Source organism: Sinohyriopsis cumingii, unplaced genomic scaffold (genome assembly GCF_028554795.1).
Source record: "Sinohyriopsis cumingii isolate HCF-2022 unplaced genomic scaffold, ASM2855479v2 utg001542l, whole genome shotgun sequence".
In the NCBI taxonomy this organism is placed as follows: domain Eukaryota; kingdom Metazoa; phylum Mollusca; class Bivalvia; order Unionida; family Unionidae; genus Sinohyriopsis; species Sinohyriopsis cumingii.
The window spans coordinates 428522-446493 of NW_028316015.1; the positions used below are offsets into that span (position 1 = coordinate 428522).

Here is a 17972-nt window from a genome sequence, read left to right on the forward strand (position 1 = left end):
GATGAACCAGACAGAAGTGAATTTCAATAGTTCAGTCTTGAAAATACTAAAATACATGTTTTAGTGATATCAACTGAAAGAAAGTTACGAATGGAGTTTATACATCAATGCTCCAGATATGCAGCCTTGGATATGTTCAAGGCATGTTGGTGCAGTGACAGAGTAATGTCAAGAGCGACACCTAAATTTCATACTATTTGAATTCAATGTTAGTACATATATGCCAACCCCTGGCAAGGTAAAAGTGTATTCCAAGTGGACAAAAAGAGTAATCTGAGCAGAAAAAGAGTAATCCACATATAACATGATAACAATTCAATGAGCATATATATACAATTATTTATTTACCCCTTCTGGTCTTTTAGCATCATTTACTCTTCTAATTTTCATATACAGCACTTTGAGCTTTAAAAAGCAATAGTCTCTCATGTTGCATTTCAAAACACTTTGTACCAGCTGAGATTATGAATGTTTTGCACAACAGTAGAAAACCCAAGTGCTGGGTTACAGAGCCAGGATCTGAATTCAGTTTTATTTTTGTTAACAATACTGAACAATCTCTCACAGTCAGCATTATAATGGTAAAGAACCAATATTCCTTTCATAACCTGAAAAAGATGAGGAAATATATATCTTCCAGTTATTGGAACTTTTAGCTGGGAAATAAGGTGCCATTGCACATCAACTCTGTCCACATGAAGTAAACTGTCAGTTAGAATGCCAACTTGATACTTCAGAGGTTCTCCTTCTAATTCATCAGCAGCCTTTCCTGTAGCAAGGTGCATCATATGACAGGGACAAACTGATATGTACATGGATGCAGACATTTTTCAAAATATAGAATGCAACTCCTTTATGAATTCCAGTCATCGTCATCACTAATGCATTATCAGCTGAAAACCCCATACAGTTCTGCCAACTTATGTTTATTCAAAGCATTATCAAGTAAATAAAAAATGTTTTCTCCAGTGGAATCTACTGCTAATTCTGGTAATTAAAGAAGAGCACTCTGACTTTGCCCTTTTCGCTGTCAAAGTCTCTTACACAGACTGGGTACAACTTTTTGTCATCATAATCACTGCTCCTGTCTCTTGCAATACTAAACAGCCCAATTTTCATGGCTCCTGCAATTTTATGTGAATTATCTTCTGCTAAACACCTAACAATATTAGATGATTTTGTTCCTGCACATGCATATTTTCTGCAATTTCAGAATCAGGAAAACATCTGTCTGAACAAAGGATCAATGTAGTCTTCTACTGCTAGGGGTAATCCATGTTTTATTAAGAACTCGGTAAATAACGCCTCTGCATTTATTAGTTCTGCTTTAAAAAAGAAGTTACAAGTTACCTTAGTACTGGAGTTTATAAAATGAGCTAATTCAAGGTTTCTTTGTTTTACCATCATGACCAATATTAAAATCCTTTCCACACAGCCTAAAATGGGCATGAAGCTGCCCTAGAATTAAACGCTTATCTTTGAATCGTTTTTTATTCTTTTTCTAATCCATTTGTAAAATTATTTGAAAAACATTTTTGCTCTAACACACACATCTACTAGAATAAATCTGAATTGACATTTAGTGCCAAATACCTAAAGACTGATTCTGTATCAGATACAAATGAGAAGAATCTGCAAAGATTAAAAATTAGAAAACCAGTCAGTTCTCTCCTAAATAAGCCATACAGCTGCTATAAATAGAAACTGAGGTCAAAAGTTTGAAAGCAAAACCAGCATGTTTCTTGGAAATAGGGCAGCTGCTATAAATAGAACATAATACTGTTAGGAAAGCGCATGCAAGGCAACAGAGAAGCATACTCTTATGTCGTGGTTGCATAGAAGCCATCCTTTCTAGAACAGTCTGGAAGATTAATGGGATGTTAATAAAAATAAGAAAACAAAGTATCAATTTTTTCCGGGAGGGGGACATAACAAAAATGCGTGATTTGAATATGTTCACGCATATGGCGTAATTTAGTGAAAAAATGTGTAATGATTATGCCAAAAGCATAATGGTTGGCATGTATGTTAGTTTGCTGATACATATGGTCTGAAGTAAATGAAAAAGCCTTTGTTTATTGATGAGGATGACTTCAGTTTTATCATCATTCATTTGTACCAGAATATGTCATCCATGACTTCACATCAGAAATGCACCTCTCTATGCCTTGGATGGAAGCTTCAACTTCAGTGAAGCAGCTAGATTTTTATATTCGAGTGTCGTTAGCATACAATTGATGAGACATCACATGTCAACCTATGATACTTAGGAGCAGCTGAATGATGAGACTGAAGAGAATGGGCCCAGAACAGAGCTTTGTGAAACACTAACACCTAGATCAAATGGGCTGGAATGTTTTCCATTTATGGACACAATTGTGTCCTGTTGACTAAGTTGGTCTTGAACCATAGTAGGGCTGTATCATGAATGCCAAATACATGCTGGAGACAGTGAAGTAATATATCATGGTCTATTGTGTCAAATGTGAAAGATAATTCAAAGAGAGTTAACTACTTTCACAAGATAGAGTGGTTTCAGTACTATGGCTTGGGCAGACTATTAATATTTATCACAAGGAAGTCAACCAAATTATGTAGATCTGACCAAAAGTTATTTAGCAGACAAGATCTGCCAATCAGATTGCAGAACTTAAAATAAAAAAAGTAGCTGAGAATCTAATCAGCAACACATATTCTTAAATTTTACTTCACTCTAACTCATGCCCTAAACCCACAAGTCGGAAATAATCCACCGTTTATCCAGAGGTCATTCAATGACAACAGGCTGGAAGAGAAAGCAGCATTAAAAATCCAGTATGGATTCTATCTTAATTGATATAATAGTAAAAGTGTGGGCCCTTTCATCCCAAATCATAGTTTGTGCCCAAAAGTTTCGAAAATAATAGGCCTATTTTGGGGTCCATGCAAATGGGAAAGGGTGGTGGTGAAGTTTAATGATTGGGTTGATGATTTTCCAGATATATAACAAGAAATCAACATTGCAGAATCCTGAACATATTGCATAAGAAAGAGATCAGAGTATGGAGATAAGAAAAGAAACTGATAATACAATGACGCTGACATTTTACTTTTTACAATTCCTGAGACTTCTGAAAATGTCAAAATGAGTCAAGATAAGGCACAAAACAAAAAAGGGCAACAATTTTAAAGCTAACATTTGGCCTGCATAGATATTTTTTATCCAATATCTTATTTAAATCAAACATAAATTCTATGAACTTTTGTACTTTCAAAGGGGGAAGGTCATTTTTGTTGAAGAATTAAGAGCTTTTCCAAACTGTAAAAGCAAGGAAACCAGTTTTCATAAAACATCTCTTACTGTAGAATCTGAGAGAAAAAACTCCAATTAGACAAAAAAAATGTAAAGATGGTGGATCAAATATTTGAATCAATTTAACTTCCCATGATAAAGATTGTTGACATTTGGTAGCACAGAATGTCAAAAAACTATTGACTCTGAATGAGTCGTTATCATCAATGGCACATGCATGCATTAGAATTCAAACAAGATACAGTACTATATGGTAATACAGACCATGTACTTCTAGATAACTTTGCATCAGAAATCAAACAAGGTACCCTGGCAATATAGATGAAGTACCTGTAGAAAACCTGTGTGCAAAATGTAAAATAGCTATCATGAAATATTTTCATCACAAATTTGCAAACATGTCCATCAAAAAGACTTCTAAAGAAAATGAAGATGGTCTGCTATATAACAAAATGTCACCCACTCAGCAACTTGCTCTTTAAACAAAATATTTTGTTGAAGAAACAATACGAAACATAAGGTAATTTCAAATATTGAATATGGTCCATTCTGGGAACCATGACCTATGTCCCGAAATGAGGGTGCTAGATTCAATTATAAATGTATTAAATTTGTTCATACTGCATCATCTGCCTGCACATATATAACCTGATCCAATGGAAGAGACAAGAAATGATTTACAGTCTTCAAAGTTATCAATGCACAAGGAAAATGGCAGTATGATGTTTGAATGACATTTATATACATGAAGAATAACCATTACAGACTTAACAAAGCTACTTAAAACATACTTCCAAATAAATGTGGTACAAAAAATGAAATTTTTCAGAGAATAGATTATCAACATTCTAGATGAACTTTCATATTTGAACGTATCTGAATGAAAGAATTTATGCAGCTTCTGTTTGATTTTTTAAAGGCATATGCAAATATGATAGCATATAGTCAGATTTAACAATTTAACTTCCATGATTTGACTGAGTACAAACTGTTCATTTTGCAAATGGGAACCGATATAAATGATATTGAATTCAAAAGCAAAATTAAGTTACCTTTTGTGAAAATTATGAAGCAAGTAAATTCTTTTTAGCTCATCTTGATAGAATATCTGACCTTTGGGAGAAAGAAATTAAACTTCAAAGGTGCTTCTCAGACTCATTATATCTCACCAATAATTAAAATGTTGAATAAGAGAAACAAATCTGTGCAAAGACAAATTTAAGCGTAATAACTTGGACTTTTACTTATGTCAATTTGTTTACATCAGAAGTCTAAAATTTCAGTGCTAGCTAAAATAGAATTTACACAGGTTTTATGATTTAGAATGATGTATTAGAAATTTCTTAATTGATTTTCTAAATCTGAGAAAAAATGTGGAAATTAGATTTTTTTACCGTATTCCATGTTATTTTTTGTACATGAAAAAATAATTATTAATTTCAGTGTACGAAAAATTATAAGCAAAATAAATAATTATCATTTAGTGGTAATGACCCTGTACGAAAAATAAAGGGATCGTACCTGGACAAGTTCAAAGGAACACACACTACTTAACAACCTAATGGTACAAACATACAAAGTAAATGTATATTTTCTGTCTCACTCTGCTCTCAACTCAAGAATATAATTACAATAAAAATAAAAGTACTCCATGATTTTTGTTGTTATTAGTGAATGAGAGAGAAAGAGAGGATTATGTCTCAGTGTGCAAGCTCATCTGCATTTAGATTATATGAAGCTGTTATGTTGTGTAATGTTGGCTAAATGATTAAGATGGTTTGAACATGTATTAGTTATGGGTGTTATTTATTGGTAAATTGTACGCAACGATACGAGACCACATTGTCAAGAAATTAAGTGCAACTTGTAGTTCTACATTAACAATAAACTCATTATCAAATTGCAACAATTAAAGAGCACAAGTTTGTGCGTGAGAGAGATGAAACAAAATTTTGCCAGTGTACAAGACCATATTTATTCCGGGTGGTTTTTATTTGTAGTGTTTGCACAGAGAAAAAAAATGTTACCTTACGATTGTGATAATCCTCATGTATTATGACCCTACTATATTCCATTATCAATAAACACTGCTAAATCAATTCATTCTTGTTTTAATTACATTGTACATTGTCACAACAACCACATGGCTATGCAGTGTTATTTACATGGTAAGTAAACATGCTTAGCCTTCGGGTTATTCCAGGTGAAACCAGATTAGAGTGCAAAAATCGACAGAAGACGTCAAATCAGTGAGGCCAGTAGGGAAATGAGGCTATCTTTTGGGAAATGAAAACTGTCACTGTACTACTGAAGCCGTTGTTCACACAGCAGATTTTGTAAGGACAAGCAATCATATGCATTACTTGTTATTCAAACTCGCCAATAAAAATAGTGGGGTATATCGTAGAATAGATTTACAAAAAAAATGTTAATTATATCTAAGTCAAAACAGAACAAGTACTTAAAAGATAGTGCATATAAATATATATATATATATATACACACACATACACAAATCGATTTAATGGAGTCTGTGACTTTCATATTTATGATTGAAAATAACTAGGTTTTTATATTTTATGTTTGTATGACTAGAATGAAACAATAAGACTAGTTGACCAATGGTCTGTGGTCTTCACTTAGCATGTACTGAGATTTTTTTTTTTCAAAGGTCTTCCGAACTAATTTTAAAATGCACGTGGTGTTTTGTTATGGGGACGGACTTTCTAAGGAGAACTAATTAACGATAATATTTAAAGGTATGGTCTGTGAAGTCCTTTGTTCTATTGTTAATAAATACCAATAAATAAAAGTAAATATTTTAATGACAATAAGAGAGCTTATACACATAGGCGCCCGCAGGGTATTTTTTTGCGGGGGGGGGGGATCAGTCACCGCCTCTGAAACTAATGCTAATATTTACTAAGCATTTTGAACAGAATCTTGTAACATATTTTCAACTTCATTTGCATGATTAACTTGTTTGGGTGGGGGGATCACCTGACCTCTTTGACTTATGCTGTGGGCGCCCATGCTTATGCATCAATCATTGTATTTTCTCACCAATTATTAATTTTTGTATTAAAAAAATGTCAATATGCTATTTTTAATCTTTTTTGCAAACGTAAACCTTCTTAGTAGAAATTTTATGCCCAATAATTTAATGTATTTTTTTTTTAAAATACAAAGTGATATCATATGTACAAAAAATTATGATACATTTAAATAATTATTATTTTGATAATTGGATTGTGTACAAAAAATTGAAGGGTATGAAAAAATACAAGAAATATGGTAATTTGTGGGAGATAAAATATTTTGAAAAAGTAAAATATGACCTCAGTGGAAACATTTTATAACAATTTCTTTTTATCATTAATTGTTGAACAAAATTATTTTCTGTTATGCACTGCTAGGAATTAGTTCAAGGAGACAATGTAAAACTCTAGAAAATTGAAAGAAGGTCTGAAGATAACCTATTTACATCAGCTTTAGGGACAAATGTTTTTAAGAATTCTAAAACTATGGTGAAAAAACACTAAGGCTCTTTTCAGCTAAAGTGGTACAGTATCCATTTATTTATGTCAAACACTGAATTAAGACCAAAGTTAAATAGACAAGAAGTAATAATTTAATAGCAACACAAACAATGGTCACAATGCAGTGCAAAATAATGACCTGATGTGGTGTATTTGATTCTACCTTGTGCACAGCACAAACATAAAATGTGTCAAGAAAATCCAATTCAATTCACTTTATTGTGCAAACCATCAATTTTGGACATTATTCTAAGATTTACAACAACTATAAAATTTAAAGAACATAAATAATATTTTAGGTCAATCAACATTTTAAATGCTACCTTTTCTAAAATGAGATGGTCTATCTTTCATATATGTCATTCATGTGCCATATATGTATGACCCGAGCAGGAATACTTTTCCAAATAAGTTCTGTTCTTAATTATAAAAGAAAGCATGCAAAACTGGCTACAAAGCTATTATTAATTGGACCCATAAAGAATATAATTTTTCCTCCTTGATCAATAGGATTGTTAAACAATATTGTTTTGAAAATTGATGACTCATCAGAAACATTATCAGACTGACCAAAGAAAGGAAAAGTCATGGGTTACAATCAAAAATAGAATCACTAAACTTAAAGGCCAGATCATGGGTGAAAAGTAATATATCTGGCACACTTGTGTCTATAGCATTGCTTTTGGCATACATGGAAATTTTCTCTGGGGATCAAATCAGCCCAGATTCAGGTGTACATGAGCAGCCACAAGTATGGATGTTAAGTCCACCCAGTTTTCAACAGCCACTTAAATGAAGAAGATTCTCAAGTAAAACAGCTGTGTAACAAGGGTTACTTCAAAACATATATGGGGCCTTGACAATGCTGAGTCTGTAATGTCATATACATGCTCTTGAATTGTTGGCCTGTTCTAAGTATCATAATAATTTCATTGCAACAATTTTCTAACTGAAATGTTAAATTCTTTTCAGATATATATTTTATAGTGCAAAAAAAAACTTTAGCTGGAAGAAACAGTAAAAAAACATTTCAGCAATGTAAGAAAACAGAATTTAGATTAACATTTTAGGAGGGTCAGTGGTATTCTAAAGATGTTGATAAAATTTGAACATCAACAACTTTCATTTTCTATTTATAAACATCAACATTAAACAATATCTTCTAAAATATACATGTTTAATAATTATACTAAACAGATTAGTTGAATGTGTTTATTTTCTAACAGCATCCACCATGATGCAACAGTAATCAGAGTAAAATAAGACAAAAACAAATATGGCCCAGCTAATAGGAAATTACCATATTCAAGAGATAACTGCTTAATAATCAATACATATTTTTGAAACAATTAAAATTACACATCAATTATTTACATGAAGGCAAATTTACGTAAATGTACAAAAGCTACAAATATACAATTATATTATTAGAGTTTACATATTAACCATCAATACTGCATTTAGAACAAGACTGGAATTGTATATATTCTTTGATACAGATTTTTGCTTTAAAATAACAAGAAAATTTCATTTCACTATGTCTATGATAAACCTTTTGTGAAAAATAACACTCTGTTCAATGGATGATGAAGAAGCATGGCCACAGTGGCAGAAGACAGAAGAATGAAAATTATTTCATCTATCTCTGTTTCATTTTTCACAGAAGTTGTGTCAAACTATTTTCTTCAAATTTATCATACAGGCAACAAATCTATATTTGTTAGTTTATCATGCTGATATTACTATATTTCTTCAAATACTCACTCTGAAAATGATAAATTTTTTAATCTTTCCTTTCTAAACAAAAGTAGTGAAAACTGTATTTCATTCTCCACTGATTTACTTGCCAGAAGTACAGTGGCCCATTTGGGTTCCTAATAATCATTAATTATTCAAAGCCATTTTCAAAGACAAAATAATCTGAATATTAATAGCAGGAAGCTGGGTTCAAAGTGACAAAGGACCATTCCAATTTATAAGGTCCAGATACATTTATTGTGTGATGACTGTTATGCTCAATTGTACTTTTTGGTCACCTCATCATATGAAGGGGGTGGGGGTGCACTTGGCATGTACACATTGTGCGGGTAAGATGGGTTGTAGTAAGCACTGGATGCTGCAGCAGCTTCATTCGCCTTGGAGCCTGAAACAAAATAAAGGACACAGTGAGGACTTTAAGATTTAGGCCATCATTCAACAAATTTATTTACTGTGTAACCTAGAAAATAAGTAGCTCTCATGTAACCCTGGCAAATATGAGTACCTGTTATAACGTATTCCATATTTTAGGAATAATATAAACTCCAAAAGTATGGTCTGACCAAACACAAATGCAACTCCCTTATGACATCTACGTAAAACAATTACATGTAAATTATGAACAACAAAATGCTGGAGATGTTTTAAAAATGTTGAATACTGGACAAAAATGCTTAAAAATTTTGATATGGCATTTGCCATCATAAAATACTATTTAAAAAAGCAACAATCAACAAAAGTAGATCAAAGCAAAGATCATTTGGAAGTGTATTAAATAAAACATTTGTTTGTTTGTCAAAAAATAAATAAATCTAACTTTTATCCTTATTTCATAAAATGCATTGTACATTTTCAATGTTTAGACGATCCTAAAATCTTTCTTGTGAATTGCATTCACAAAATACATTTTTATCTTATTTTAAGAGTCAATAGAAAATGAGCAATTACGCCTCTCCCTTGATAACTCGTGCACAATGGGGTCCACAAACACAGACTGCACTATAAGCAAGGCGTGAGTTACAGAGGGACCTCCAAAAATGGAAAAAATTCCTTTGACATCGAGAACACGCTTTTTCTAATGAAGCTGTTCGTTATTCTGTTTAAAAAATGTTTATTTTCAAAAATTCCAACATATGAAAGATTGTTCCAATTGGTTTCAACAACCATCAAGTGTACGCGAAAAAATTTGTGTATTACATCACTGCTTTTTGTTTTCTTGACGAGTCTGGTTCCCGTAGGGGTGTTTAATATTATCCTGCCAAATCGGGAGTCTGCAGAGCAGGGAACTAGACTAACTGTTGACGCACCACCAAACAAGATTCCTTTTTTCAAAAACACACAACATTTATTTCATGAGACAATCGTCTACGTCAAAACTCAATTTTTGTATTTTTCAGTTAGTACAATATTGATGTTGTGATTTCATTGGAAGCAATGAATGAAACTTCTTATCATCCTTGAGGATGCCTCTAAGTGCCAGTTCAAGAATTCTCTCAAACTTGCTTGCCCACAATTATCCGTATCTGTGAAATCAAGCTCTTTATTTTACTAAGTATTCATTTCGCTTGGCTGCCTTGTTATCTTTGATCACAGTTATGAAAGAGTCGGTTAATTTTAACGTAGTTTATGTTACATACACAATAACATTTATAAGTGTTTGATTGATCAAATAAAGTGAGTTCATCCAACATATGACCGGGACCGCTAGATTTTAAGTTTGAAGGATTTTCGTGCCATTTAACATTTCTTTTATTCCACCACCTTTATTTGATTCAAAAGACATAATTGATGTGGTAATACAAAGGAGGCCAGCTTTTAATTCAGTGCAACAATACAACAAATACTTCCAGAAATCAGTTATCAAAACACGGTTGGCACTTAATTAGATTCTCAGAGAAATGCTCGCGGACATAGCTATTGTGGTAGATTGACGTATTTTACATTTAATTACATGAGGACACATTGCATTTATGACGATTACACTTAAAAGGAACTAAAAGATAAAACTAGAACACAAATTTCAATTGATAAAAAAATTATTTAATTTGTATTTATTTATTAAAGTACTGCCTACACTCAGCATTACATTTTCATTGATGAGATTTCCTTACTAATTGCGATGTACTAGGAATGTTGTTAGGAATGTTGTTTGGAAAGAAAAAGTAAAAGAATTTATGACCCATTTTTAGATTTGATATTTCAAAGTGTTGATTATAATTTCCAGGTCCTATCTACCATTTCTGACGATAAAACGAGTGATACATAAAAGTTTCCATTACCAAATTTGATCGAGATTTTCATCAAATTGAACAAACAGGGATCAATTTTCAGGGTATTTTCTGGTTTAAAAAATGGGAGTCACGCCTGACCCCGTGTTATAAGCGGGTTCACGAGTTATCAGGGTGTGAGTTATTGAGGGAGTGGTGTATATACTGTCTGTATATATTAGACATGTACTCACACACACATACACCCATGATCTTACTTGGTGGATATCCATTCTGCTGAGAGGGTGGTGGATATGGGGTGAAATTTGGATCAATCCCAGGGTATGGTGGAGGAGCCTCTGTCATATATACAGAACTAGCTGGAAAAAATAATAATCAAAGGGTAAAAGATTAGTAAAGAATTGCATTTTGTGGTTACAGAAACACTGAATGCTTGTGATACGATGCTGGGATAGGATATGAGCAGTCCCCTCAGGAATATATGTAGGATAGATCAGATTCAGTACTGAACAATATATATCTGATGGCAGAATCTGGTACTGACAGAGCAAAGACATAATTTCCATCCTTTTGTTTCCAGGTTCATCGTGCCAGGATGAGTTAGGGGATTCTGGATTCCCATAACCAGCCACTACCTGAATCAGGTGAGGCCATGTCTAAGCTGATATTGACTGTTGTCAATTTGCCTCTAGTGCCATTGTAAGTACAGATATGCTGTCGTACCTATCTGGAATTAGTCCTAACAGTGACACTGACAATGGCTGTTTCGGTCGAGGTTCATGATGCAGGACAGGTTAGGAGTTACTCAATCCCCATAACTAGTCCCTACCTGCAGAGCCTTGAACATTATAGTAAGTAAAGACAGGATGCTGTAGTAATGTAGTTAACAGCAGTACTAATAATGGCACCATTCTCTTTTACTGGCGTGCTATCTGATTTCCTTTTAAATGTGACCAAGACTGTAGCCATTGCTTCTCTATCCAATGCTGGCATGTTACAGGTATGTTGTGAACCAGATCCTACACATTCCAGACATGTAACATGATTATCCTTAGGCAGTAAAAGTGCTTATACTGACAAGACTTTTTTATCCTGCCTATTATGTCAACACCCATAAATAAGGAAAAAAATAACAACATCTACAGGTGAAATCATCCAAGCATTGCATAGTTTATTGTGAAGTGGATGCTAATAAACAATGCAAACACCTACATAAAATATCCTTCTGGTCTGTAATGTTAAAAAAATGAGTGCCAGAAATCATACAGTAGTAGTAAATATCTATTTAAATCAAACTACTTGTGACCAGACCTGGTAAAACATTAAATGTCATATAAAATTAACATGAGGTGTATGCCAGTTATGCATGTTATTAGAAATTACCAGGTAGAGTTACCTGGTCTGTAATATTATACAGTCAGTGAGCAAATAGCACCGTATTACAGTGAAATGTATGCTAGTGAACAATAAATGTCAACAAAAATTATTTGTATGATAATATTATCCAGTCAAAGACTGCAAACCTAAAACAGCATCTTACTGAATGAGCATACTAGCAACCATGGCAGTTACAACAAAAAGGTGCACACATATGTATATTGTATGACAAAACTGTTGTTCTAACAAAGTCAGATAATATCTTGGGCAGAAAAGAGTGAGGAATAGTTAGAAAATAAAGATGGAATAAGTAAAAGGTAGGATATTTGTGAGCTCTCAAAAAAGGTATGGATGGGATTTGCTACATATCACAATCCAATGGAAGATCACTCATCTAACTCCCACCTATGTGAGCAGTCCAGTTTCAACTTTATTGTGGCTAATATTTAAACTGGGAGGTCTGGATCAGTAGGGTAATAGTCATACTCCTATGGCATTATGATAGGGGTAATATATTCAAGGAAGAATAAACTGACAGATCATGCTGTACTAATAACCAAACAGCATTACTAGTAGGATCACAGTGCCAAACACTCAGACCTGGAAATTGTACATCATATTCCCCACCCCCGAATTCTGGAGATAGGAGTTTTCAAACATGGATGAGATGGGAAAGAGGCATTTCTGATACTGGGAGAATTGTCCTCAAACTTGGGAGGTACACAATTATGGCTTACTTACAGTACACACATCACATCCATTTTCTCAAGAACTAGACAAGTTTACTTTCATCACAGACCTACTGTTTATAAGCAGACTCAAGGAAGCATGTGATGATGCATTCTATAACCAACAGTTTAACAAATATACTTAAGATTGCTGGTTTGGTCATCTGACAAGTTTAATATTACCAAATGGATGGATGGAAAAGATGAAAAAGTGTAATCACTTAAATATATTTGGCAGGAGATGAACTTGAATGTATTATTTTCAGTTAATATAGATGCAATTTGTTTGGTATGGTAAATTCTTACAATCCACATTACAAATACTGCAAACTGTACCCAAATGTCAAATTATTTACCAATTTAACTACTAATTTGCTATGGTTTAACTCAATTATCCTTTTCAAGAAGTTGACATGTTGTCGCCAAATAACATGGATCCATATGCATAAATATTCAGAGTTTAGCAATTAGGCAAAAAAAAGGTAAAATTACTGAAATTATGCCCATAATCACTAAATGGCACTGAATATTTGGGAGCCAAAACTAAGCTACATGAACAGATTTTGGGACTACTGTATTTACCTTATTTACCTTATATAATGAACATGATAAAATAATTTTTTTCATGTCCCAGAACTTAGGTGAAACTTCTTTTTACCTAGGTCATATGTCCCAAGACTTAAATAAGGAAATAAATTTGTGAATTTGCACCCCAGACCCCAACCACTGCACGTTGCAGTAACATAGATAAAACAAAACACTTATATGATAATAAAATAAAAGAAACTTTATATTGTTATCATATATTCTTCATTGTTCATCATGAACAATTTATTAGCGAAAAAAATATATCCATGCACTCCATATGTCACATATGCATCCATACTGCAGATTGTATCGCTTATGTCAGATAACACATGACATTGTTCAAGACGTGTTGTCTCCAACAATAATTTTTCACGGCATGAGGAAGCAAAGAAATATTAATGCACCAAAAGAATGGATCGTACATGTACAGAAGGGTTGGGTTGATGAGAAGATACTGCAGTAGATTCAAGTGTTTTATCTCAAGTACATACTTTAATATTTAAAAAAAAAAAAAAACATTTAAGTTTGAGTGCATTTTCTGGCATGTAATTTTTGAATGATTTAAAAGGTGTCCCTCAACTTACGACCTGAAAAAGTGATATGTCCCAGAACATACATCAAACAAAATTTACTTAAAACATTATGTTATGGCATCCCAACAAACACAGTGTCCCAATATATACAGCAAATATGGTAGTCCAATTAAAAGCAATAATAAACAAAGGTAAAGAATGTGGGGCCAGTTAGTATGTGTGGATGTGGGAAAACTTCCCCATGTTGCACTGTCTAGTAGTTAATTTCTCCAGTATGTCCATCATGTGATCATTGCTTGCAATTCAACTGAAATGCATACTATTATGCAAACTTAGTTGTGAAATGGGTACCTGTGGTAGACAGGATTATATCTGATATAACAATAAAAATAGACTCCACTTTTGTGCGTCAGTCTGGTTTAAGCTTTATCGAAGTGGTATTTCCTCTTGTTCATATTTCTTCCTTACGCCTACCACTCCACCTTGTTGTTTAACTTGTACTGTGTCAGTGGTAAGCTGAGCACATCGTATCTATCAATAATGCCTTGCCAATGGCCTAAAATGGCTAAGCCACATATTTGATAAGGCTAGAAAATCTCTAATTGTACTGATTGCTATTAATATATGGCTTCTTAATTTTCATGGCTTTAATCAGATATCCCTGGCAGAGCTTTGTTAACTACTCTGAACTGGATGAAGTTTGGATTCAAAGGTTGTAAATCTCTAGCATTTCTTGTTTATCTTGAACCATTCATGTTAATTCCAAGGTTGTTGTAACTGTCACTGTGTTCACTCTGATTATCACATTAATGCTGGCTCATTTGAATTTCAGTCTATTATGTGTCTGAAGCGCTCCTTAAGTTTGTAAATGTTAATTATTACCAGATTTGAATAGAGATAATATGAAAAGCACACAAATTGAAAAAATATCACAACATAACCACATGGCATTTCTCAGTCCATATTACAAGTTCAAAATGTCCTTCAATAAACAACAAGAAACATTTTCAGAAGTTAATGTTTGTTTTGAAATGTTGGTGCTAATAATATCAAAGCTCAACACCAGTCTATTGGTTTTATTAAGAAGCACAAGCAACGCAGCTGACTTCAAAAGGAAAATTGTCACTCCATGGATGTTGCTTGAAGATAGGTTCAGAAAAAGTTATGGAGAGTAACTTTTTCATAAAAATGACTTCATTTATGGCATGAACAGCCAGTGATAGAGAGCAGCCTTCAATATTGTGCAGACAAATTTGCTGCATTTACACATTATCACTAACTAATATCTTGCAAGTTTTGGAATGCTTGAGTTTGTAACAAGAAACATTTTCTTTCAACAGTGTTCATTTTAAAACAGTGAAGCATGATACTGACTGGTAGCTACCGCAATAATTAAAGTCAATTAAGACTTTTACTCTATTCGCTTATTACACTACAGAGTAGGGGAGGAGGTATGTAAGACAAAGAGAGACGAGAAGATGTTACTGAGCTTGAAACAAATATACTTGTTCCAAACTTTAAAAAGAAAAGAAAACAAGTTTAGATTTGCAAAGTCATTGCAATGGTTTTGTATTTTTACAAAACTTAAGTTAAATGGTAGGTCTCAGATTGGGAAAATAGAAATTGATTATATTTTATTTTTCATATAATGCTAGAGAGGTCATTCATATATCAAGCAATTTTAGTGGTTTTTTACTCCCTCCCACCATCACATTTCATCACAAAAACTCAGACCCACATCATATTCAATTTCACAAAGCTTTGACACTCCCAAGTAAAAAGTTTCAAAAATAAAATTGTTTTTAATTCACTTTGTATAGAAAAACACAAAACAATACTACACTGCATTCTGAATTATTTAATACTGTAAAAAATATCTTTATCAATGTAGTTTTAGTCGTCTAAAACCTATACCAAAGAGAAAAATTATGGATAAGTAACAGACGTAAAATCCAAGGAATAAAGTTGTAGGAATCTCATCTCGTCAATTTGTTTTGCAATGTCCTAGAAATACTGCAATACTACAAAGCTTATATTTTCTCTGTTAGATTTTTTATGTGATGTCACATTTTTCACAACCACCCAACCCCACCTATTGTCATACAAGCTGGACCCCCTCCCCTCCCCTTGTTGTGTGATGGATGGCCCTAGAGACCAGTTTTACACAGTATGAAAACTTAAGATCAAATGCATTTCTCAGTCCAAATTTGCTTTCACAAACTAAAATCTTTATAGTTTTATGGTGTGTGACTTTTGTGATAACTTCATTCAACATCAATGTGCAACACTGAACAGTAGCTGGTACATGAAGGAACTGTCCTGGCTCACTGTTGTTGACTCAAAGCAGGAAGATAGCAGACTATCCTTGGCCACTGTCTGGTGATGCATAAAGATTTGTTAAAACTGTCAGGATGGAAAGTATCTTTTTTATATTTAAATCATTTTGTTCATGGCATGAAAGGTTACTGGTAGAATACAGCAGTCGATTCAGTATACCCAATTCTGTGCATTAAAAAAATGTTGTACTCTCTCATAAACAATGTTTTTTTCAAAGTTTACAGGTAAATGTGCAGATTAAAACCTTTCTGTAGTATAGCTCATGTAACGTTTTTATTTTAATGTATGATGCCATTAGGGCATAACCGACTTTTGATCCGGAAATCGGATTCCACTGGATATAATGAACTTCCGATTAATCGGAGTCGGACAAGGCAGGAACGACCGATTCGGATAATAAAAATAATAAAGTTGAATTTCTATAGCACCGTGTCTAACACTGCATGTCATTCGATAGTGCGTTAATAAAGTTAAATAAGAAGTCAGAAAAGTCCAATATGGTCAACACAACGGGGTGAAACGATAATACTTGAGTTAGACCGAAAGATTTAAATTTATTAAAATATATAATACAGTCCTACCCGTTTATGTCAACATCCTCAATAATGAAGGCATAATATTGAATACATTGACACATGCTAATGAGGTATTAAAAGAAAATGATTCCGCAAGAGGCCAACTTTATAGGACCAAACAAAAGCCTGTTTTATTTTTATTTGACCGTGACATTAAAGCATGGCGGCAAGATCAACTAATTGTTGAATAAAGTACAGGATGGAACTGGCCGCTTGCCGACATAAATGATTAAGGCGGGAAAATAAAAGCCTGGCGGCAAGATCAACTAATTGTTGAACAAAGAATGGGTCGGAACTGGCAAAAAAATAAAAAATTTCATGGATTCTTTGTGGCTTTGAACTTCGTTGCATTTTGCTCTAGTCCTGCCATATCCTTCCCCTTGTGACATTGGTGTGATATGCAAAACGTGTGTAACACGGTTTAAAAAGTTAATTTGAAAAACCTTTTAATTTAGCATTTCCGATTAATTGAATCGTATCTGGAATCGGAAAAATTTCATGCCCAAAATCCGGAATCGGAAATCAGTAGAAAAATGCTAATCGGTTATGCCCTAGATGCCATGTTATACATGCAGAATAAACTTTCGAAAGAATTAAGATATTCATGTCATAATGTTTCACTGTTCTTGATCTTACAAATCCAATAAAAATAGTACAGTAGGCATTTGTAATCTCTTTTTGAGTTTTATATATATTGCTGCTTTCCATAATTTCTTCAAAGGGGATCTTGTAAATAGTATGGAAATAAAGGGAAACTATGACATGTTAATAACCAGTGCATGAAACACTTTCCTAAAATATCAAGAACATCAAACTTATGCAGAAGTTTGCAAATTTCCACTTCTTAATATTCTAACAGGTACATACACATGTAATCAATTAAAATGGATGTATGTTGAAGATGAGCAATATTTTGTGATATACACTCCTTTATGGACACGTGTGGGAAGATATCCAAGAAATTAAAAACCTTGCATTTTTGTCTATGTTATACACATTTATTTTTATTTATCCATA

General features: G+C 33.2%; 1 protein-coding gene across 1 annotated transcript in view; it reads right to left on the reverse strand.

Moving 5' to 3' along the window:
• Positions 1 to 7031: 7031 nt before the first annotated feature.
• The window catches only part of LOC149771961 (WW domain-binding protein 2-like), a 50530-nt gene continuing 39589 nt past the window's right edge, over positions 7032 to 17972 (reverse strand). Inside the window, exons 6-7 of the mRNA XM_089948022.1 lie at positions 11075 to 11176; positions 7032 to 8974 (exon numbers count right to left, since the gene is read on the reverse strand). Coding sequence (XP_089804148.1) covers positions 8847 to 8974; positions 11075 to 11176 — 230 coding nt within the window. The 3' untranslated portion in view covers positions 7032 to 8846. The remainder of the gene's footprint in view (positions 8975 to 11074; positions 11177 to 17972) is intronic.